Source organism: Hyla sarda, chromosome 7 (genome assembly GCF_029499605.1).
Source record: "Hyla sarda isolate aHylSar1 chromosome 7, aHylSar1.hap1, whole genome shotgun sequence".
In the NCBI taxonomy this organism is placed as follows: domain Eukaryota; kingdom Metazoa; phylum Chordata; class Amphibia; order Anura; family Hylidae; genus Hyla; species Hyla sarda.
Genome location: NC_079195.1, coordinates 172,139,771 through 172,164,528, shown reverse-complemented (window position 1 = coordinate 172,164,528; position 24,758 = coordinate 172,139,771). Strand labels below are relative to the sequence as shown.

At 41.6% G+C, this 24,758-nt stretch overlaps 1 protein-coding gene across 4 annotated transcripts in view; it reads right to left on the bottom strand.

The window, feature by feature from the left end:
• LOC130282731 (leucine-rich melanocyte differentiation-associated protein-like) overlaps positions 1–24,758 on the bottom strand; it is a 545,347-nt gene that overhangs the window by 101,963 nt on the left and 418,626 nt on the right. For 2 of the 4 annotated variants that reach the window (XM_056531305.1, XM_056531309.1), the window contains exon 3: positions 18,296–18,351. The exons of the other annotated variants lie outside the window; for them this stretch is intronic. In XM_056531305.1, the coding sequence (XP_056387280.1) occupies positions 18,296–18,351 (56 nt within the window). The remainder of the gene's footprint in view (positions 1–18,295; positions 18,352–24,758) is intronic. 4 annotated transcript variants of the gene reach the window in all.

Genomic DNA, 24,758 nt, shown 5'->3' with positions numbered 1-24,758 from the left:
TTTCAGGGCTGTATGAGGGCTCATTTGTTGTGCCCTGGGCTGTAGTTTTTAATAGTACTGTAGAGAATATTTGATGTGACCAATAATAGCCAAATTTGGACTTTGATATTTTTTACATTTATGCCGTTCAAAATAAGTGATCATTAACTCAATCTTTTAATAGTTCGGACATTTCCACATGTGGTGATACCAAATATGTCTGTTTATTTTACTTTTTTAAAATTAGTAAAATGAGAATAGGGGGAATCTTTATTCTTATAGGGGGAGGGGCCTTTTTAAAAACTTAAAGGGGTACTCCGCCCCTAGACAAGGGGGCAACCATGCCCCCTCCCATAGACATGGAGGCGTGACACCACGACCACGGCAGCCCGAACCTGGCATTCTGAATAGAGATGAGCGAATCGAAACTGACGAACCCAAATTCATTACGAACTTCAGGAAATATTCGATTTGCAAGGAATTCGACTATCGCCACGATTCTATCGCGCAAATTGATTCATTAAACTCCATTTTACAGCGTTCCAGGCTCCAGGGCATTTCAAAATGCAGATCCACATGTCAGTACATGGGGCAAGGGACACTGGGAAGGCGGGAAGGGAAGTAGGCGGTATGACCCTGAATCACATGCAGGATGCAGCCTATCAGCAGCCAGGCACCCCTATGTCACAGCCCTGTATAATCGGCAGCCATATTGTGGCCAGCCACTACATTCATTATACTGCAGAGAGATCGGACAGATAGCCTGTGTGTGTGTTACACCAGAGAAAAGCGCATTCCTGCAGCGTTTAACATCCTCCTAGTCACATCAGCGTTCTGGTGGACGGAGAGCATTGTTTTTTTTCACTGAAAATGATTTTTACTGCAGCTGCAGGCATTAACCTCGCAGTCACTTTCTTCAGCAAAGTATTACAGAGAGGGGCACATAGCTGTTGCCTCATACATTTCATCAAGCTGCATCAACTTCATAAACCTTAGCAGAGGAGGCAGGAATAATTTTTCAGCGCAATTCAGTGTCTTTGTTCCACAAAAAAATTATCTACTGGTTATACTAGTCTGTAGATGGTATAATAACCAGAAGTCCATTCCATGTCTGTGACAGAGTGCAATTTTGTGTTTAGTACACAGCTTTTTTTTTTCATCAGTGCGTAACCAATACGTACATCTAAGTAGTGTACTATTTTGTACCTGTTAATCTGTCAAGGGCCTACATACTGTGAAAGGACAGCCAAAAGTACTCATCGGCTGGTGTTGTACTCAGTTACTTTATTAAGTGTACTGGAGAGCATTTTTCTGCCCTCATCAGTGCACACTACGTACCTACATCTAAGTAGTGTACTATTTTTCCCCTGTTAATCTGTCAAGGGCCTACATATTGTGAAAGGACAGCCAAAAGTAATCACCGGCTGCTGTTTTAAAAAACATTATAGAGTTTTTAGGCGCATTGTAGCAAATCTTTCTGCCCTTATAAATGGATACTGCACACGTACATCTAAGTAGTGTACTATTTTGTACCTATTAAAGGGGTATTCCAGGGAAAAACATCTTATCCCCTATCGAAAGGATAGGGGATAAGATGTCTGATCGTGGGGGGCCCGCCGCTGGGACCCCCCATGATCTCCCTGCAGCAGTCCGCATTCTATGCGTAGCTGCGTCTGAAGTTTCGGAAACCTCGGGGCTTCCGAGATGGGGACGTGACACGCCACGTCCCCTCCATTCATTTCTATGGGAGGGGGCATAACGGTCGCAATGCCCCCTCCATAGACATGAATGGAGGGGGCGTGACGTCACGTCCCCGTCACGGAAGCCCGGAGGTTTCCGAAACTTCAAACGCAGCTACGCATAGAATGCGGGCTGCTGCAGGGAGATCGCGGGGGTCCCAGCGGTACCCCCCCCCCCCGATCAGACATCTTATCCCCTATCCTTTCGATAGGGGATAAGATGTTTTTGCCCGGAATACCCTTTTAATCTGTGAAGGGTCTACATAATGTGAAAGGACAAACAAAAGTAATCACCGGCTGGTGTTTTACAAATATACAGAGTTTTTAGGCGCATTGTAACGCATTTTTCTGCCCTCATAAGTGTATACCAAATACATACATCTAAGTAGTGTACTATTTTGTACCTATTAATCTGTCAAGGGCTTACATACTGTGAAAGGACAGACAAAGGTACTCATCGAATGGTGTTGTACTCAGATACTTTATTAAGGGTACTGTAGAGCATTTTTCTGCCCTCATCAGTGTATACCACATACCTACATCTAAGTAGTGTACTATTTTGTTCCTGTTAATCTGCCAAGGGCCTAGATACTGTGAAAGGACAGCCAAAAGTGCACACCTGCTGCTGTTCTAGAAAAATTCTGTTTTAAGCGTAGTGAAACATATTGTACTCCCCTCATACACGCACTAAGTATGTCAGGCAGAGAAGTGTCAGGACATGCACAGAGGAGTGGCAGATGCCTAAATCCTTCAGGCAGAGTTCGCAGCAGACTAGGGGCGAGTGGCAGCAGGAGTCGCAGCGAGACGGCCTGAGCTCCCGTTATCAGCTAGCGGTCGTGTCTTGACCAGCAACCCATCTGCCGTCGTCGATTGGTTAACACGGTCATCCACTTCATCACAAATGACATCTGACACCCCCAGTCAACAGTCGGTGGGTTCCTCAGACACAACCCTCAGTTGGCATGGCCCAGGAGCAGACCCTGTCCTCCCATTTCCTCTGTTCTATGCTGTTCCCTCTCCCACAGAAGTATCTTATGCTGTGGGTTTAGCTCCACTATTCACTGAGGACAATCGAATAGAGGATAGTCAGCAGCTACTGCCCAGCCAAGCAGTGGAGGAGACATCCGCAGCTTTCTACGCTAGACGGGCAAGTAGGGATAAGGAGAATGACGTGGGAGGCGGTGTTGCCAGGGTTCAGGGTCCTGAAGCAGACACTGTTGAGGAACCTGAGGAGGACATAAGTGACGTGCAGACACTTGTTGATGATGCCTATTGCAATTGGGAGCCGAGTGGAGAAGGGGCTTCATCATCATAAGGAGAAGAGAGTTGCAGGTTGCCCGTAAGGCAGCAGCAGAGCCAGCAAGGCGGTAGCATGGTTCGCAGTCAGTGTGGTGACAGAAGTGGAAATTCTGGAGCCAAACGTGCCCGGGAGAGACCACCTGCTTCGCGGCAGGCTACCTTCCCGGGAGGTAGTGGAACAGGCAGTCAGTAGCGGCAGTAGCAGTCAATTAGTGAGGACTGTTGGTGGGAAAATCAACTAATCGGCAGTGTGGCAGTTTTCCATCAAGCATCTGGAGGAGGTTCACATAGCCACATGCAAGATATGTCAGCATCACCCAGTGGCACGCCGCTCCCTCTTTCAGCCAGCCAAGGCTCCACTACCTCAGCCGAAGGGAGCTGTGTGTCATACCTTCCTTCTGTCGCTTCAGATGTTCCTGCTCCTCCCACTTTCAGTCAGCCATTCAGACAATAATCCATCCGCCACGTCCAAGAGACAAAAGTATGCGCCCACTCATCCAACGGTGCAGAAGCTGAATGTGCTCCTGTCTAAGTTGCTGGTGCTGCAGTCCCTCCCTTTTCAAGTGGTGGACTCTGCACCTTTCAGAGATCGTCGGATGGCTTGTGCCGAGCTGAGGTGGAGAGTGCCAAGCCGTCATTTCTTTGCGAAGAAGGCAGTACCAGCCCTGCACAATTTTGTGGAAGGGAAGGGGGTCCAGTCCTTGAGCCTGTTGGTGTGTACCAAAGTGCACGGCAGCACCGACGTCTGGAGCTGTAACTACGGTCAGGGACAATACATGTCCTTTACGGCTCACTGGGTGAATGTAGTTCCTGCACAGCCACAACCCCAACTTGGAGAGGTCACACTGCTTCCTACTCCATGCTGTCAGCCTGTTGGTCCTGTGACAGTGTGCAACTCCGCCACCTCATCCTCCACCGTGTCCTCAGCCTCCACTGCCTAGACAAGTCTCACTGGCCCTTCAGCATATCATGTGTGCAGGGCACGGCGGTGTCATGCTGTTCTTCACATTGTTTGCCTTAGCGAAAAGGGTCAGACAGGGGAGGAACTGCTAAAAGTCATTCGTAAAGAAATCGGTGCGTAGCTTACTCCACAAAAACTGGAAATGAGAACCATGGTGAGCGACAACAGGAAGAACATCTTGGCCGCACTATGACAAGGAAGGCTGAACCATGCGCCCTGCTTGGCATACGTGTTAAATCTGGTTGTCAAGCAGTTCCTGAAGTGTTCCCCCCATTTGCAAGACATCCTAACAATGGGAAGAAAACTTTGCATGCACTTCAGCCAATGGTATCCCCCAACATACTCCGATTTGTGACGTTGCCACACGTTGGAATTTCCCCCTCCATATGTTGGACCAACTGTACGAACAGAGAAAATCCATCACCGATTTCTTGATAATCCAAGCGGATAGGGGTACTTTCCTGTGTAACTTCAATGTGAACCAGTGGCAGCTCATACGTGACACCTGCCGTTTGCTCGGGCCCTTTGAGGAAGCCACATTATTAGTAAGTCACCAGGATTATGGGATGAACGACGTCATTCCACTGCTTCATTTCCTACAACAAGTGTTGGAAACAATGGCTGGTCAGGGCAATAGAGACATTGCGCATACATCTCACGGCCACATGAGCCCTGTGAGGGCTGAACTGGAGGAGGAGGAGGGGCAAAATGGAACACAGTTTAGGGTTCATGAGATGAGCAGTGCTTCTAGTCATCTGACAGATGAGGAGGAGCATGATCAACTAGAGGAGCTAGAGGGTTATGAGGAAGGCGAGATAGAGGACCCGCAAACACCGTGGCAGTATGCAGTGGAGATGGAGGCAGGGAGTCCCTCCGAATCACTTGCACAAATGGCACGATGCATGCTCCCCATTTACAAACATTCCAGCCACCTTCATCACCGGGTACTGGTATTGCCACCCACTGCACCACTCTGTCACCGGGTCACTTTCAGGACTCCTGATGCTGCCACCTCCAGGCTGCCTCATTCAGCCACTATTTTGTCTCTTTATGCTTCTGCCAACTCCAGGCTGTGCCATTCAGCCACTATAGGGTCTCCTTATGCTTCGGCCACCTCCAGGCTGTACCATTCAGACACTATATGGTTTTCTGATGCTGCTGGGACTGTCTTGGATATTAACTAGAATTTTTTTATGGTAGCACTAGAAAACATACATGCTCAATAGAGATTTCAACATTGATCTTTTAATGTTAGGGGTTGTGAAGCCCTCTTATGTACGCATCCTGCCACCTGATCCAGGCTGTGTTTCAGGAACTACTTGGCTTACTGATGCTACTGGGCCTGTGTCTAAAATGTTTGGATGTTAGCACTAGCTAACATACATCTTCTTTACAGATTTCAATATTTACATTTTCATGTTAGGGGTTATTAGGCCCCATGAGTACTGCTGCTGCCTGATCCAGGCTGTGAGTTTCTGCAACTATATGGTTTAGTGATGCTGCTGGGCCTGGGCCTAAATTTTTCGATGGTAGCACTAGCTAACATGCATCTTCAATAGATATTTCAACATTCACCTTTTAATGTTAGGGGTTGTGAACCCCTCTTGTGTACTCATGCTGCTGCCTGCTCCTGTATGTGTCATATAGCAACTACATGGTTTAGTGATGCTGTTGGGCCTACGACATTACCTATATATGTTTATGGTAGCACTAGGTACTATACATCTTTAATTAAATTTCTAAATCCATCTTTTATTAGAGATTGTGAGGCCCTATTGTCTCCTCATCTGCCACCAACTCCAGGCTGTGCCATTCAGACACTATATGGTCTCCTCATGCTTCAGCCACCTCCAGGCTGTCATTTAACCACTATATGGTCTCCATATATTGATTGTGTATCCATATATTGATTGTGTAACTTGAGTTACTCTCCCAGCATTATTGCCATATTGATACCCGACCAGTAATAAAAGAAATACTGCCAAGGACTAGTAGAAACAGGGAACTGTGGATACTGACCACCGGCTGTTTGAATTGACTGACTATCCCAGGTGGTAGATTTACCATTTTGAAGTTCCTCAGTTCCATTAGGCTTTAACTCGTTCATTCTTTGTTGTGGTTCTTCAGTTGCAGAATTAAGTTGTATCATGTTTTCCTGTTCCTCCGATGAACACACAATACTCATATTGTCATCTAATGAAGGATAATTTTCTTCAGAAAACTTATGTATCATTTTATTCTTTTGAATGTCAGGTGGTTTTCTGACAAATTCTGATTATAAAGGAATTTTGTAAACTGGGACACAGGTAAAAATAAGTATTTTTAAGGGTATTGTAGCACATTTTTCTACCCTCATAGTGCATACCACATACCTTCATCTAAGTAGTGTACTATTTTGTACCTGTTAATCTGTCAAGGTTCTATATACTGTGAAAGGACAGCCAACAGTACACACCTGCTGCTGTTCTAGACAAATACTGTTTTAAGCAAAGTGAAGCGTATTGTACTCCCCTCATATATGCAAAAAGTATGTCAGGCAGAGTAGTGAAATTTCAATTACAAAATCCATAATATCAATTTCAAAATCTTAAATTTAAAAATCATAAATTTCAATGGTCTCGTCATACTGCTGCCAACTCCAGGCTGTGCCATTCAGCCAATATATGGTTTACTGATGCTGCTGGGCCTGGGAATAAAAATTTTTGTTATGGTAGCACTAGCTACACAAAATCTTCAATTTAAATTTCAAACTTTGTCTTTTTTTCTTAGGGATTGTGAAGCCCTGGGGTCTCCTCATGCTTTAACCAACTCCAGGATGTGCCATTCAGACACTATATGGTCTACTCCTACTGATGCCACCTCCAGGCTCTGTCATTGTGCTGCCATGTGACATGTGACTCCTTGTTAAATTAGGTCCTTTGTACCAACACGCCGGGGCCCTAAAACGTGGGAGTTAAAAGTTCCATTTCAAAATCCTCAATTTCAATATCTTAGATTTCTATTTAAAATTCTTATATTTCAATTGTCTCCTTATGCTTTTGCCAACTCCAGGCTGTGCCATTCAGACACTATATGGTCTCCTCATGCTTCAGCCAACTCCAGGCTGTGCAATTCAGGCAATATATGGTTTACTGATGCTGCTGGGCCTGGGAATAAAAATGTTGTTATGGTAGCACTAGCTACCCAAAATCTTTGGTTTAAATTTCAGAATTCATATTGTAATCTTAGGGATTGTGAAGGCCTAGTGTCTACTCATGTTGCTGCCAACTCCTGGCTGTGCCATTCAGACACTATATGGTCTCCTCATGCTGTCAACACCTCCACGCTGTGTCATTCAGCCACTATATGGTCTCCTAATGCTGCCAACACCTCCACGCTGTGTTATTCAGCAACTATATGGTCTTCTCATGCTGCCAACACCTCCACGCTGTGTCATTCAGCCACTATATGGTCTCCTCATGCTGCCAGCACCTCCACGCTATGTCATTCAGCCACTATATGGTCTCCTCATGCTGCCAACACCTCCATGATGTGATATTCAGCCACTATATGGTCTGCTCATGCTTCAGCCTCATCCAAGCTGTGTCATTCAGCCACTATATGGTCTCATGCTGCAAACACCTCCACGCTGTGTCATTCAGCCACTATATGGTCTCCTCATGCTGCCAAAACCTCCACGCTGTGTCATTCAGCCACTATATGGTCTCCTCATGTTCCCAAAACCTCCACGCTGGGTCATTAAGCCACTATATGGTCTCCTCATGCTGCCAACACCTCCACGCTGTGTCATTCAGCCACTATATGGTTTCCTCATACTGATGCCATCTCCAGGCTCTGTGCTAGCATTGTGCTACCGTGGGAATGATTTTAAAAGTGATGCCTGTAAACTACATGTCATTCTGAATAACAGTATTATTTCACTACACCAGCACATTCCATAGGCGTGTTAGAACACAGCAAAGTGTTCTACACCCCTATTGAGGCTCTCAGTAGGCCAGAAATAGCCGTTTTAATATAGATTTGCCGCGTATAAATTCGGATCTAAACAAATTTTTTCAAAAAATTCGGCGAATCAGCCAAATCAAATTTTTCAAAAGTTCGCTCATCTCTAATTCTGAACACAAAACATCTGATAAAAAGTCAAAAATCTAAATTCCATGCTGAAATAATTCCATATATCTTATACATAAAGAAGCCTGATGTCTCCCATGTTCTATTATCCTGAATAAAGTTGTAAATTGGAAATAACTTTCTGAGAGTCCAACACAATTCTATTTACTACTACTTGGGAAATTTTCATGTTAGCGCCTCCTTTTGTCAGGGTGCGGAGCAACCCCATCAGGGTATATGGGCATAATAAAGAGGATTCCAATGTATGAGCCAGAACCAAGGGCTTCTATGCACAACTAGAAAATTTATACTGCATATGAATCCACACAAACCCCCAATGACAGTGCACGTGACAGAAACCACAACAGAAAATGTCACTATTCCCTAGATATCGTATTTGACAAACAAAAATATCATTGTAGACTGGAATCTGTGCTAGAATGAAATCCCTAACATACAAGCAGCACATGAAAAAGGTAGTGCAATTAAGTCATTACATTTTTAATTTATCTTGACTATAATTGTATTAAATGACTTTGGCAGAAAAAGAAATGTAGCATAAATATTTCAGTGGCACCATTTTGAAAATACACTGTATGGTTTTTCGATTGTTTTAATTTCAAAATTTCTGTGGAAAAAAATAACAAAGGGCAATAAGCAGAAGACCAGAAATGCAGAATCCCATAGACCCACAGTAAATATAGCATTTTATTATAATACAGAAGAACAAACAATTAAAATGAATTGTATGCAGACGGAAGTTTTATAAAGCTCTCACATTCCAATGTCTTGTCTCTACATAAAATGGAGAAATATATATTCTTGAGCTGGTATATATTGAGAATAATTTTCCTGTATTCTGAGCCCTTAGACTGAAGCCCTGCTGTTAGCTGCTAAGTAAGTATTTATTTATATTCACAAAAGCCTCCATAAATAAAGGAAGAGCGGTGATGAACTGGGTGCCTCCATGTTATTAAAATAGTTTGTCTTATTGTTTTATTGATTTACCATTGGGGCCTCGCTTACTATTTCAGTATGTAAAAGTCATCAGGCCCTCGAGCTGCAGTATGCCTGGACGTTAATTGCTTCAGGTCGTTCCTTTCCTCTCCCCCTCCCTGACTCTAAGGGCTGGTTTGCATGGATGCCTGCTAAGCACTGTGGCACCACCATGATTAATGGCGCCTTCAAACACAGGACGGAGCCATTAATGTATTGGCAGGTCTAGCAATAGATCACAGCTATTGATTACTTTGTAGGAGACTGTTAACCCATTACTGCTAAAACACAGCTCACTTTAATAAATGCTTCATGCTGTGCATTACATAGAGAACTTGTGGCTGTCACTATCAGACAGTAATTTATAGGCCATGGTAGGTAGATATGGATGTTTTCAGTACCACAATATTCACCCTGCTGATGACATAATAGAAATAAATAAAAAAACATCATTCTAATATTTTATGTAGTAATAAAAGGGACACATTTACACTATGGTGCCTAATTTAGGAGTCATGACACCTGGTTAGCAAGTAACTGTGAGAAAGGGTGTGAGTGTACAGATAATCTCTGAGAGATTTTATTTCTCTTACATTAAAGGGGTATTTTAGGATTTTTATTTCCTTTGGCCGTTTCGCACATGATGCCAAGTTAAATTACTGCATAATATGCTTCTATTACTTCTGTGTGCCACTTTATTCCATTTTAAATCACAAGACCCACACCTGGAAGTGATGCAGTGCAAGCCTTTTTGTTTTACTATTGTCTCTGACCTACCCCAGCATTAAATGTGGCAAAAGACAATATCTCATAAGTCACATGGTCTTCAGTGGGGGGCATGGCTATGCTGCAGTGGGTGGGTGGATACCAGGGTAAAAGGGATTTACTGAAGTAATGCTATCTACCCACTCACATCATAGCCACCCCCCACCTGGAACAACCATTCAAGCATTGTCAATCACATGCGCCCCTGCCCCTGTAAGTTAGATGTCATACCTATTGTAGGAGCTATAATGCTTTTTTAAACTTCCTTGGTCCTCACAGTAATGATTCAGTACTCACTATTCCACCCTTTTTCCATGGCTGTCTGGTGATTGCTAACTCGCTTAAAAATTTCTTTTTATTCCAGGTAAAATAATGTATTACCTATTCATTTAAAAGTAACTGCTGGGACCTCAACTCAGCACCTCAACTCAGCACTGTACTCATCTCAGGGAACCCATGTTGCCAGAGATGGTAACCACTGCTGGCTTACCTACTATACTTCTGCTTAATGCCATGGGGTTTCCTGGGCAAACAGCAGAAGAGGTGCCAGGTTTTGTCCTACAACCCTGATGAAGCACTAACACTATTCTTTCTCCCCATATTACCCTAGTAGCATTGCCATTAGGGGTATTGGGAAGAGATGGGTACCAAGAGGCCCCAAGCCTTAAAAATGTGGCTTTTTTGAGGCTTGGGGCCTCAAAAAAGCCACAAACTGTGTAGCGCTGTGTACTGTGCAAAAGATGCTGTGCTGGTGCGACTGAGATTAGTTGTTGATACATCTGTATATACAATTTTTTTCTATTAAGTGTATAGTAAAATACAATGGGTCACATATCAGGTATCTGTAACAAAGAACCGCGAAATACTTATGTATATAGGATGAGCAACACATACACTATTTTCGGTTGTATTTACACTTGATGCATGATCGCTAAAATGAAAAAGTAAGACATAACCAATTTTAATATAGCTTACAATAATTTATTGGACTACATATAATCTCACTGTTTAGGCAAAGAATTGTAAGGTATTTTACTCTATGGTTTAATCTGCATCCATATGCTCACAAATGAAGGCCTCCTCTCCGGGGAAGTCATGTTGATCCTGAATCCCCCTCCCATCCTTTGTACCTCCTGTTAAGAATATAAGTGCTGGCACTTTTAGCCAGCATCCGTTGCTAGGAAAATGTATGCAAAAAGCCTGGAATCCCCATAGAGCAAGTGATATATAGGAATCCCTTTATTACAACAATAAAACGTAGTGACATTTCCATAATTCGGCAAATAGCCTTCCGGCATCAATCTTCTGAATTAGGAGAGAAATTAAGCTGTAAATTAAAAGGGAGGTACGCGCCTGGGACATAGTGGGAGATGTCAAGGGAATGAAGAGAACAGGGAGCCAGTGGCTGCTGGAGAGAATATTCCAAAAAGATTTTAGGTTACTATTATAGAGGCACAGATATTAGTCAGAAAAAAAAAGACTATACATTTTCAGAAGAGTTTACTGTGAAAACAGAAAAAAAATATTATAAAATCTGCCTGTTTAAGGCAATGCATTTTAATCAGGATAAGAATAAGCATGGCTTCCCTAATTCTAAAACTGGAATAAAAATGTAGATATTTTGCAAATATGGCGAAAATGTAAAGAATATATTGTATGAAGTGTGCACACATCTCTGGACAAAATGTTATCTGATAGATGTAACAGCATATGAACAGGAATCTTTAAAGAAACACTGAATAAAAATAATAATCATCAATAATAATGATCATAACCATAATAGTTATAATAGTGTTTTGTAAAATCTATTTTCTTTAGCATCTTCAATTGTATTACATAAGTGCAACCCTGCTACCCGCACTTCCATGCAGATGATTATATATTTGGACCAGTGCACTCCAGCAGGCACTATGGCCTTTTTGACCACGTAGACAAACACACACATGAATTGGCCCATCAATCTGTCAACTGGGGGTGGATGTTAGATTGGAAATGCATGTAAATGCTCCCCCATCCTCTGAGGGCTGGACAGTAGGTTGGAAGTACATGTAACTGCTACCCCATCCTCTTGCCTCTTTGTCAGTCTTTTTTATTTGAGCATGTGTACTCTCTCGCTAGACAGGACCTGCCTTACGCTGAACGGTTTCCTGTGCAGTATCTTCTATTCGTACCCTCTAGCCTATACAGTGTGTTGCCAAAGAGTGTGCAAATAAACATACAGTGTCTAAGTATCATTTTAATAAATTTACAACCACCAGAAGGATTTGTGGTAGTTATAAACCGCAAGTGCTGTGAAGTCTGAAAAGCTCTCTTCATCAGGGGCAGCTTAGTGATGGCACAGACTGCACAATCCTATCGCCAGCCCTGTCTACAGGTCCAGAAGACTTGTGGTCATATGGGGCAAGCTGAGGACAACTTACCACTTGTAACATTTACAGAATGGAGACACAGAAAGAGAGTATCAATCAGGAAGAGTAAGCAGTAAAGCATGCTGTTTAAAAAAAAAAAGTGTTAACAACTGGTCTGGCAGCACAACTCAAATATTAAATTTTCAACTTTTTTTCAACATTCATGTGAATGAAGAGATCAGACAATAAGAAGCTGGTGTTCCCCATATAACAAACAATCATTCGCCAGATGATTGTTCAAAGACTGTTCAACCATCTAATTTGTATAGCTACCTTTACTTTAACAGTAAATATACACTCTACATTTCAGAGAAAAGGGACACATACAACACCATACAACACCTATCAATAATACATTACTTATTTTTTGTTTACCTTTGCTAACACAATACAAATAGCATGATGGCTAGATAAATACAATTATTTAAAGGAACACTGGGAAAATCTGATTCACTCTGTTATGCCAAATGCAGTGCCTGAGGGGACAGTGCCTGACTCAGGGATTTCAAAAACTGCAATAAGATTTCCTGTGTCGTGCGCATTCAAATTAGGCCTTACTCTGGACATTAGTGTATTCCATTAAACCTGTGTATGTATGATCAAAGGAATGCAACAAAAGTGAAAGACAATTTTATAAATAGGACACCATCTTTATTTTCTACTGCCAGATAAAACTTCTCAGCCAAAACAGAGCAGCTTAAGATACATTTCTCATCAAGGCTTCTGTGATACAATGGTAATAAATATAAGCACAAGTTAGATAAACAGCTGCTTAGTGCAAAACAACCTGCTTCCCATCATTGCTTTTACACTGTTGTGCTCAAATCCCAATAAATACATAAAAGAAGGCTAAGGGATAATAAGTCTTTAACCTCTTCACTCCTTGCAGTTTGTATTTAGAAATGTAGTGATTCAGGAACATATATTTCATATGAACAGAATAAAATGAAGTCAACCATGCAAGAATAATTGCCAAAAACACTAATGTTGACCATATCTTTGAGAGCTGTCTTTCTTATCCCCTAAAATGCACCAAAAAAGTGGACACTCAGCTTGACCAAACCAAAATGTTTATTACAAAGAGGAGAGGTAGACAATCCACTGGTGGTAATGTTTGGCAGCAACTAATCTCCCTGCAGAAAGAAAGGATTGGGCATGTTGAAAGCCAACATGCCCAATCCTCACTTTCCAAACATCTGCCATCGGGGATGGGGTCCATATACACTTTATATTATGTACAGGGTGTTGGGATATTGCCCTAATATGTGGGCATCTTTGAAGGTGTTATATAACTACATCATAAAAACAGTGTAATAATAATAAGATTTTTTTTTAAAATATTTTCTATTACCAATCTACAGTATATTGCAATCCATGAGGATGAACATCAAGCACTAGTATACACGAGAAAGTCCCAGCACAAACCTGTATATGGCTTTCAAAACAAATTACCACTAGCTCGTATTAACGTTATGAGAATATTTCCGTAAATCTATGAAACATGTAATGAAGGACTTAAATAAAATGTAATTTCAGAAATCACTGTGTGAAGCAAAATGATATTCAAAGTGAAACAAAAAGCCGTGTGATGGTAAACTTTAAATATTCGGTATATATCCATCAATCCATAACTCCATTTATCTATCTAACCAAAGTATGTGAATATCACTGTGGAAAAAGACATAAATTTGAAGTTTATGTTCTGTAAAGAACAAATACGGAAAAAATGCATCAAAATAATGAAAGATTGTTTATGTATTCTGGCATGAAGTGAGAATGTGTTATGAGTCTGACAGAGAGAGAGGCGGGGGAGGAAGGGGAGAGGGAGAGAGAAAGCCTCACTCATGATAGATAGACATGGCTGACACTTCCGTATCCATTTTGCATGGTACACCAGTTGCGGCATTGCTTGCTGCCGACAGCGTAATAAATCAAGGTCTGCCGGTGCTGTATCTACAGCTTATTACATTCGAGATGACAAATAAATAATAACCCGTGTCACGTCGGCCCTTTGCTCAGAGATTCAGCCTGAAACCTCTGGCTCATCGCTCTTGATCTTGAGTGAAAATGCTACAAACCAAAAGTGGAAGGCCATGAAGATGCTGATCTTTTTGGGATGACTGAGGCATGTATGATAGAACCAAGGTCTTACACAAAGGTGTCATGTTAAAAGGTCAAAAAATGGAATGGCATGTATGGAAAAGAAAAGATATTTTGCTAAAATATAGAAGAATGTACAAGACACAGCAACCTGAATAAATTGGTTTTAGTACAAATATAGGGTACTTAAGGAGTGCCATTGTGGATATTACAGGGATTTGTGAACATTTATGCGAGATTAATTTCAAAATATATTCACGTTATCAAAATGCTATAATTTTTACATAAGTTAATATTTTAATCCATATGTTCAGACTGTTCATTTGAGTTATCTAGATATATGTCAATAGTGGCAAAAAGTACAAAATATACACATTAAATAAAAATTCTATATAAAAGCTGAAAAACCACAGAACTGATCAGAGATACCAAATACATCATATATGAGGGGATTGAGGGCATTTGTCATTGTAGTAGACAACTTTCTTAAATGCTTCCATGCTATCCATCCATTTCTCTTGCCATCCACAGTAGAATGATGGCTTTTCTCAATCTCATAGGCTTGATTTGGGGAAAGTAATACAGTCACAGCAGTAATGCTGTGACTGCCTACAACTGGTCATTTCCTGTTTTTCCCCCTCTTCATATATGTGCAGAGAACTTCATTTAGCTCTGAGCTTGACTGGGTTGGCAGACTAGGATACTATGGAAGGAAATTAATCTTACTGGTAATATCAGTATGCAACTCTCACATGTAATAAGATTAAACCATGCCAGGACTCTTGCTGGTTGGTTTAATATTATACTAGGCTACATGTCTTAATCAGAAAGATTGCTAACTTTAACTTGAGACAAATCTTTTTGGAGTATCAGTGAGTTCACTGGTAACAACAAGTAGGAAGTGGTACAGCAGCTTGATAGTATAGGCCACAGCAACTTTGCCTACATGTGACATTATAGTCATAAATGGAGTGAGTGTTTTGCTTTACTGGAAATGTAGACATAACCAATATATTTTATTAAAGGTGTAATGAAATCCTAGAATGTTATGACATATTGTTATGCCAGAAATTCAGATCAGTCCTTGGGACCCCCACCAACCAGTTTTTAACAAGTGAATAGAGCTCCGTTGTAGTTCCCTGCACGAAAAGTTGTTGGGGGTATTGCTATGCAGAAGAGCCGTAGCAGCCAACCAGTGCTGTAGACCTTTTTTTCTGAGGACTGTAGGGGTCCTGGCAGTTGGACTTTCACCTATCAGCTAGTGATGGTATATCCTAGTAATATTTATTATAGTGGCAATACCACAGTGGCTCACCATTCCTTAAAATGCAAGAAGTCCTAGCAATCAGCTGATCTAGGTGGGACTGGTAGCTGGAGGAAACACTATGAGTTAGGGCTGGACGGTATGACCAAATGTGTGTATCACGGTATTCTTTTGGCAGTTCCACTGTATTTAACGGTATTTTCTCCTCCTCCCCCCTCCCCAGTTAATTATCAGCTCAGCGCTGCGCTGTTCTGCCCTCGCCCCCCCCCCCCCCCACAATTAATTATCAGCCAAGCGCTGCCCCCATCGGGGAAAATACTCACATGCCACCCGCAAGCACTGCCCTCCTCGTCCTCCTGTTTGTTACGGCCGCCACCGCTGACACTCTATACTGTATCCCTATGCCCGGGCTGCAAAAGGTAAATAAAATAAACTAACGCATGTTCCGACGTCGGCCTTATGCTGGGGACGGGAAAGTCGGACAGCAATCAGCCTATCATCGGCCGCAGCGATGTTCCACCTCGGCCGCTGATAGGCTGAGCCTAGTCATGTAAGGAGCTCTGGCCGGTTTCTTACATGACAGTGGGCTCAGCCTATCATGGGCCGAGGCAGAACATCGCTGCGGTCGGTGATAGGCTGACGGCTGTCCGACCTTCCCGTCCCAAAGAAGCAGATGAGGCCGGTACCGGACTAACGGGAGGTAAGATAAAGTTTATTTTGTTTATTTTTTGCAGCCCGGGCATAGGGATACAGCATAGGGATAGCGCACAGTATAGGGATACCGCACAGTATAGAGCAGTGGTCTTCAACCTGCAGACCTCCAGATGTTGCAAAACTACAACTCCCAGCATGCATGCTGAGAGTTGTAGTTTTGCAACATCTTGAGGTCCGCAGGTTGAAGACCACTGGTATAGAGTGTCAGTGCCGGCGGCCGCAACAGACAGGAGGACGAGGAGGGCAGTGCTTGCGGGTGGCATGTGAGTATTTACCCCGATGGGGACAGCGCTGGGCTGATAATTAATTGGGGGGGGGGGCAGAACAGCGCTCGCAGGCAACATATCATTAGTTCCCCGATGGGGACAGCGCAGTGCTGGGCTGATTCATTCATTCATTCCCGAGGAGGAGGGGCCAAACCGGTATTGCTGTATTGGTAAAAAATTTCAGTATTCGGTATGAACCGGTATACCGCCCAGCCCTACTATGACTTACACTTTTTGTAATTATAACTTATTCTGAGAAATAAGTAATTAACCATAATTAAAATGCACATACACTATAAAACCAAAACACTAAATATAACTTGTTACAAACAGTTTGCATGCAAAGGTCTATTTAATGATTTCCCAAAGTGATGGTAACATAATGTACATAGCACTTAACAGTTTTATGTCTGGAAGTGATAATCAAGAGATCTCCATATTGCTATCCTAGCAAACAACTAGTGCTAACAATAGAAAGTGCTTATCACTGGGTGAAAGGAAGCAAAGCTTCTATGAAATCAGCCATTTTAACTGTTAGCCATAGAGAACCAAGAATACAAAACAAACATCCAGCAGGGATGTTTGTAACAAAAAAAAAAAAAAAAAGACCTGCACAAACATGCTTTTAACCCTATTTGTTACAGCAGCGAGTGGGTTAACCTTTCAACCACCTTCTACCTGACGTTCCTAAATATTTCATATTTCTATTTCACTCTGACATTTGTAGATGACTAAAGTGTTACAAAAGAAATAAAATGCTGATTGAAGAGTTCGCCGTCATAAAGGTTACTGAATTGTAAATGGCCCTTTGAATCTTACTGTTAATAGGGACCCAGCTGTAAACAGCATGAAGTATGTGACGAGGAGGTCTGTGCAGCTCCTTTAGGAGTCGTTTCGACATTAATCACCGGATCACCAAGCCATGCTTAATTGCAAGTTGTATATCACTGGGATCCATGCTAAGCAGAAAGGAACTCATTATGCTGCTATATGGTAAGTGCTCTTGTGTTTAACCTGCTCACAGCTTGGAGAGGCTTTGCTTTACCTATTTGCAAGGCATACTAATGCCATATGAAGCGGCAGGGATCTATAGAGATGTCACAAACTACAATATTTTTTTGTACCAAGAGTTTTTCATGATTTCAAGGGTTCTCCACCGGAAACATACCTCAGTTAGTTAGAGTCAAGTATGCCAACAATCCCAGCTCGCTATCCTTCATAAGAAGAAAGATTTTAGATCTACGTGTTCTAGTAAATTTTAAAAAGGGGATTTCCCACTAACAACAATTAACACCTAGTGACAGGAGAGGTGATGGTTGTTTAATCATTGGGCAATACACTTCTTTCTCACCAGTATAACCATGCTCATCATGGCAAGGAGGAAGTGGGCAACTGTAGAAGTGGGGTTCCCAGCATAAGGATCCTCAGTTATCTAACTTAGGCCCATATGGTGACTGCGGATAGTCAGAAAACTCCTTTAACTTACTCATGCAAATTTCTGCACCAAATTACATCCAAAACTGAAAGTACAGTAAATAGTGTTGATGCATTATATTTAAATAGAGATTCACAAACAAGTATGTTTGTGCAGGTTTTTTGAAGCAGTAATAAGTGAGATTGAAGGCCTAAAATGACAAACATTTTTAGATTCTATTATCTTTGTCCGATCATAGAGAATGATGACCAGTACTTACTGTTAATCAGAGCATCCACACTACCAACCAACTTTTTATTATTCCAATGTACCCACCTGAAAAAAATAAAAAATAAAGTAACTTTACAATAGGTCTTAGTTAAAAGTCTGCTGATCTATGTCTACAGCTTCTAAGCAGTACCTCCCATGCTACCCCCGATATCTCAGGTATCACTGCTCCAGTCCCTGATGTGATACTACGGGGGTCGATGTGTCACAGTGCAGCTCAGTGAATCACTGGCTGGAGAAGTCCTGCCACAGCAAGCGAACCTCTTCCTGGTGACCCCTGCCACCAGAAAGAGGATAGCACCTTGGACCAGAGCAGCGATACCCGAAGCATTGGAGGCCAGCAGAAGGTAAGTAAATTAATAGATGTTATTGCTTGGTCTAACCATGGTAAATAAGTAATGTCTAGAAATCGTAAAACCTCACAATCTGTGCTAATGTAAATACATGTACAGGCTATGTAACCATCCTGAAATAGTTAACACAAGTAGCACCTGTTTTATATTATAATGAGAGGGAAACAAGCAATCCAGAAAAATAGGAAAATAGATTTGCCCTCCTTCCCTTCCAGGATTCCAGTAGACTGTTGTATATTTTGTTTTGACAAAATTATTGATTTAAATCCGGCACAATAGTACAGTACTATTTAAAGGTCAAAAAAAGACAAATGAGTTTACACTTGAACAGTGCAAGCTTATCTGTCATGAAAGTGTAATGATGTCCTTATCCTGTGCTGCGCTCAGCACTACATATTTCACAGGGAAGTCACACCAGGCTCTCATTCTCCTTCTACACTGCTAGGTTGTTTGTTGGTGGGGGTAATGGGTAAGTAGTGTCAGGAAATTAAAGCACTATAGACTTTACTGTGCTTAATAAGTACTAAGTAATACTAGGTAGGGAAATATGGTAAAAGACGTAGAATGAACAGAAATGAAGAACAGGTTTTAAAAAGTTTTAACTTTTTTTCTATTGTTATACATACGTTTAATTTCAATAAATATGAATGAAACATTTACAGTATAAATTTCTAAGGTGTTTTACGACCAAATGTTGAGCTAATATTGCAACTGATTTATTAAAAGAGAAACCCATCATACAACTCATGGCGTACAACTAATAATAAAAAGCAACCTAACCAACAGTATCATAAATTGTGTGACCAGCGTGAGTCTGGAAATGTCTATACAATCAGATATTGGAAGGATTGTTCAGCAATGTGCATGCCTGACAATTCCCTAACACCTGCCATAAGGAAAAAGAATAATCCAATACTTTGGGATTGAGAAAATGCGGGTTATGCATTTATGGCTTAATAATTTATCAAAAGAACAAGAAACAATATTATGGATAAACAATAAATAAATTGTGTATTATAAAATACCAATTACATGAATAAATATAGATTAAACATATAGATTAAACATTTTTCCTTCACTTCATTATCCCATCAGTAATGTGACACAAGTAACATTCCTGCCCTCCAAATACAAATGGTAGCATAACTTTTCATTTTTAACTTTTTTAACTTTATTACACTAATGTTAATACCACCTGGGAAATCAGTAATAAAAATAATATATACAGTATACATCCATATGCTTCTCCATTTAAACACATTAAACAGTAACACTGATAAAATGTTGAAAACCATAAGAACATGTATTATCCCTAAAATGGTCCAGCTTTAAAAAAAAAAAAAAAAAAAAGTAGAAAAAAATGAAATGGCTGTGTTGCTTTGTGATTCTGCAGTAAAAGTAATATTGCAAAAGCCAGTTATATGACATAAAGCTCTGTGAACATTTGTTACAACACCAAAAATGTATTTCAAGCTATTTGACAGATTTTCTACCACTCTCAAGTGAATAGGGGACATGCTGGTTTACTATGTATAAATTTTTACCAGTCCACTAGTCAGACAAGTTCAGAAATTACAACATTCAAAGGAGGTCAGCACAAAACAGAGGTTGAATGATTCAACTGTGCAAAGGAATAAAGATGGAAGACAATTTGTAAACACAATTTGAGAGCAATAAAACTTTTGAAATTGTAAAATAGTTAAGAGGGTTATCCAGGAATAGGAAAACAAAAGCTAATTTCTTCCAAAAACAGCACAAGGTTGTGTGTGGTATTACAAATTAGCTTTATTCACAGCAATGGAACTGAGCTGCCATACCACACACAACCTGATGACAGGTGTGGTGCTGTTTTTCTATTCCTGGATAATGCTTCCTTTGCTGCTGTCACTCAGCAGACTCACATCCCCTAGTACAAAGGGAGGGATGCAGTAGACAAGCGAAGATTTTTTTTAAGAAGTCAAAATAAACCGATCAGCCAAAGAATGAGTGTGTAATAGGGCCAGTGATCAGCCGATGAACAAGCAAACAGAGTGACATCGGCCTGTTTGGCCAATAATCACTCAGTATAATAGGGCCCTTAGGCCAGGTTCACATTACAGATTTTCCAAGAATAATTCTGCTTAGAAACTCCACTTGGAAATTCCAATGCAGCAGAATTTTATTGCCATCAATGGGATTCTGCTGCAGTGTACATCACAGACTTTTAGAAGAAGACTTTCTGCCGCAGTATGGTCTTTATGTAGGCAGAATCCACATGGAATACATTGCTGTCTATAGGGACGGCAACAACCACACAATCCTAGTGCAGACTAACTCTGTCCGAGCAGGCCACACTCGTAGTGTGAACATACCACTACCAGATAGTGACAACAGTGTCAGGAGTTGTAGCTACACACTCCATTGATAAGGGGGAAGGGTAACGTCCATTTGTCAACTTATTCACGCATTTTAAGAGGGACAACAAAGGAAATGCACACCATAATACTGTTCCTATGTAACAGAACTACTTTAAATAGAAACACTTTTATTACATTAATCCTACTAAACTTGTGGGTGCAAATGCCCCAGAGGTACTGGGATATAGTTACTATGCATGCTGTCTTTAGGATCAGTGATGTTTCTCAACCAGTTAGTAGTACCAAAAAGTACCATGAGAGTTATGGACAAATTGAATACCCTAGCCTACCACCATTCTTCTATGGCCGCTCAATGACTTTCACTTACCTCATGATTGTATCCTGCCCTGCATACATTAAGGGGGAGGTCAGCAGACCCATTCGGCTAGTATTACTAATTTTTAAATCTAACCTTAGTTAACTGCTAGGTACAATATACAGTACAATGTTTACTTTTTGTATGATAAAATCTGTCCTTATTGTGTAAATATGGAGACTTAAGTATTAATGTACTTTTATCAGATACTATACAAAAGCTTTTGCTTCTAATAATTTCTTATTATGGAGAGATTGTACAAGGCAATCAATGCAGTGAACTGGCCAGTGCTATCCATCAGGTCATCCATCACTTATTGATTGCCACGCCAATTAGTTGGTAGCTACTGTACAAAAGGACAGTGTATTCTGCTAAATGTGTCCTGCAGCTATGAGATAGGTCAGTTGTTTATTAATAAATCTGTTTGCAATGTAATTTTTATATCTTGACAATGAAGAATAAAAACCACAAAAAAAAAAAAAACTAAAATCTAGCATGCGGACATTCTAACTGGAGTTTTATCCATTTCAGCCAATCACATTGCTATGGTTGGGTTTACATGTCGTGAGTTTAAGGGGGTTATTCAGCCTTACAAATTGATGGACTATCCTCAGGACAGGCCATCAATATGAGATTGGCGAAGGCCCGACTCTCAATAACCTTGACAATCAACTGTTTGAAGGAGCCATGGTGCACATGTCAGCACTGTAACCTCTTCAATTTACACTTCTGCTAGTCCTTTCAGTCACTGTACTATCAGTAACAGCAGTGCACAGTACTGTGGTGTTGTTTTTTTCAAGTGAATGGGACAATGCCGAGGTATCATGCACCACCGCTACTAATAGTATAGCCATTGCATGGATGGCAATTGCAGAATCTTGCCCTGTAGAGCCTAGAAATGCCACTGTATGCAAGGTAAAGCCTGTACCGAAAATTGGTTTACCGATATAGCTGTGGAAGAACTTAATTGGCCTACACAAAGCCATAACATCATCTAATGCCAGAATGCCAACTATGAGCCAGCATTTATTACCCAACATCAGTGACAGTACTTTATTTTGTTCTTGTGGCTAAATAGTGAATCCCTCAGCTGTGTTCAAAAATATAGAAATGAACATTACAGAAATGTAGAGGACATTATAGCAGACAATAACATTGTTTTTCTACTGTATCCACATACTTGCTATGCAATGCAACAGTGCTTCAGGGAAAGCTAGTTTCTAACTTTTTGTACCCATATAGGTCACAGATTGATATTCAAACCCTCAATAAAGAAAAAAAACAGAACAACAGATTTCCCAGTCAATGTACTTAGTCCAATATTCAGATAGCTGTATGTTAGGCACACCCCTAATATCTGTCTTGTTCAATGTTGCTGCTTAAATGGCCATCACCAAAACTATATTTTTAAAAACAATAGAACCATAGAAAATAAGTATATCTCTAATACGATTTCATAATTTTTTTCCAAAGTTTCCCTTAGAAAACTGCTCCTATAAAAGTGGCAACTAGAGGTCCTCATAAAATGTCCCCCACCTGTTACTATGGTCTTTCCGACATTAGCAACATCAGCGTCTCAGTCGGAACACAGGAAGTGAGGGGGGGGGGCTTTCGAAGCCTGTGTGCGCTCCCTGTGTGAAGATCTCCTAACCCAGAGGCAGAGGCGAGCTGGCAGTGAGTGAGCTGCTGTGATTGGCTGAGAGGAGGCCACACCCCTCACACCTCCCCAGTTCTCAGCAGCATCGAGAAGGAGAATGATTCAGTGCACAGCTCTGTCCATAACATAGAGGAGAAGAGGGAGAAGGACAGCATGTTCACCCTCATACAGCAACATCTACCCTAATAGTAAGGAGATGGGGAGGGGGATTGTTACAGTGTGCCAGCCCAGTAGTAAGGAGATGGCAAGGGGAGGGGGTTTGTTACAATGTGCACCTCAGTAGTAAAAAAAAATATGTCATAAGGAGGAGGTTTGTAACAGTGTGCCAGCCCAGTAGTAAGGAGATGGCATGAGGGAGTGTTACTGTGTGTTATCAGTGTGTGATCCCATTAGTAATGAGATTACATGAGGAGGAGGAGGTTAGTTACAGTGTGTCACCCCATTAGTAAGGAGATTACATGAAGAGGAGGTTTGTTACAGTGTGTCACCCCAGTAGTTATGAGATTACATGGGGAGGAGGTTTGTTACAGTGTGTCACCCCAGTAGTAATAAGATTACCATGGCCGACTCAGTAACTGTCTCACAGTGCTCCTCCAGTCCTGTCTGCTCCCCCTGCTGCCACCGCACCGCCATTTTGTGGCAAGCTCAGCCTGCCCTGGAGGATAGTCTACTCTGTACTCCATCTTCTCCCGCCGGCCTGGTAGGTCAGAGCTGCCACCAATGTTACTCACAATTCACACACACAGTGCGCTGTGCTGCAGCCCTGGTTGGGTATGTAAGTGACTGCATCCATCGTTGATCCTCCAAGCCAGGGCCTCTGTCTGCACTGCTGTTCACATGGGGATAAGTGCTCCGCAGAGCATTGCACTCTAGTGTCTTCTACAGACCCTAGGGTGCAATGCTCTTCAGTCTGCACATACCCACCATGTGTATAGCAGTGTGTGTAGTGTACATTCCTATACAGGTGGGGGTATGTGTAGGGCATTGCATCGGTCAGTGACCCAGGGCCTCTGAGTCTGCAGTCACTGCTATTCACATCTGTACATAAACTAGAGTGCAATGCTCTGCACATACCCCCATGTATAGCACTGTATGTACTACACACACTGTTATACATGGGGAGTATGTGCAGAGCATTGCACCCTAGTGTCTGTACATTCTTATGTTAGCGGACGGGATTGTACAAAAAATAATCAGGAGCAGGATTGAGAAAACAGTCCCGCGCAGGGATCTGCTACATAGTGCATAAGGAGAACAGCAGGCAAACTCCAGTAATCCTTCTTCCTCTCTGTGTAACATGTGCAGCATAAAACCAGAGAGAAAAGGGTTACAGAGCAGAGTGCAGTGATTGGCTGACAGCGCAGTGACACACAGTGAGGGAGGAAGTTTAGTCATGTACAGTGAGGGCAAGAGAGGGACACGCCCCCTGCCAGAGAGAAGATGGAAATTCAGTGTGATCTGATATAAGGTGATTTAAAAAAAAATACAGAAGCTAGACACATAAAAGTTATATGTACATGATCAGGATGAGGTACTGAGTAACATTTAACTTTTTTTTTTCTGTAATATGATAGGTACGCTTTAAGCTAGTATTAAAACAATAAGCAGAAAGCCCCATAAGCTCCCTCTAGTGGTAGCACTCAGCAGCAATTCATTTGTCCTTTAGCTCTATTAACCCCTTCCCGCACAAAGACTTATATAAACGTCATGATATGCAGGTAGTTCGCGCCTCA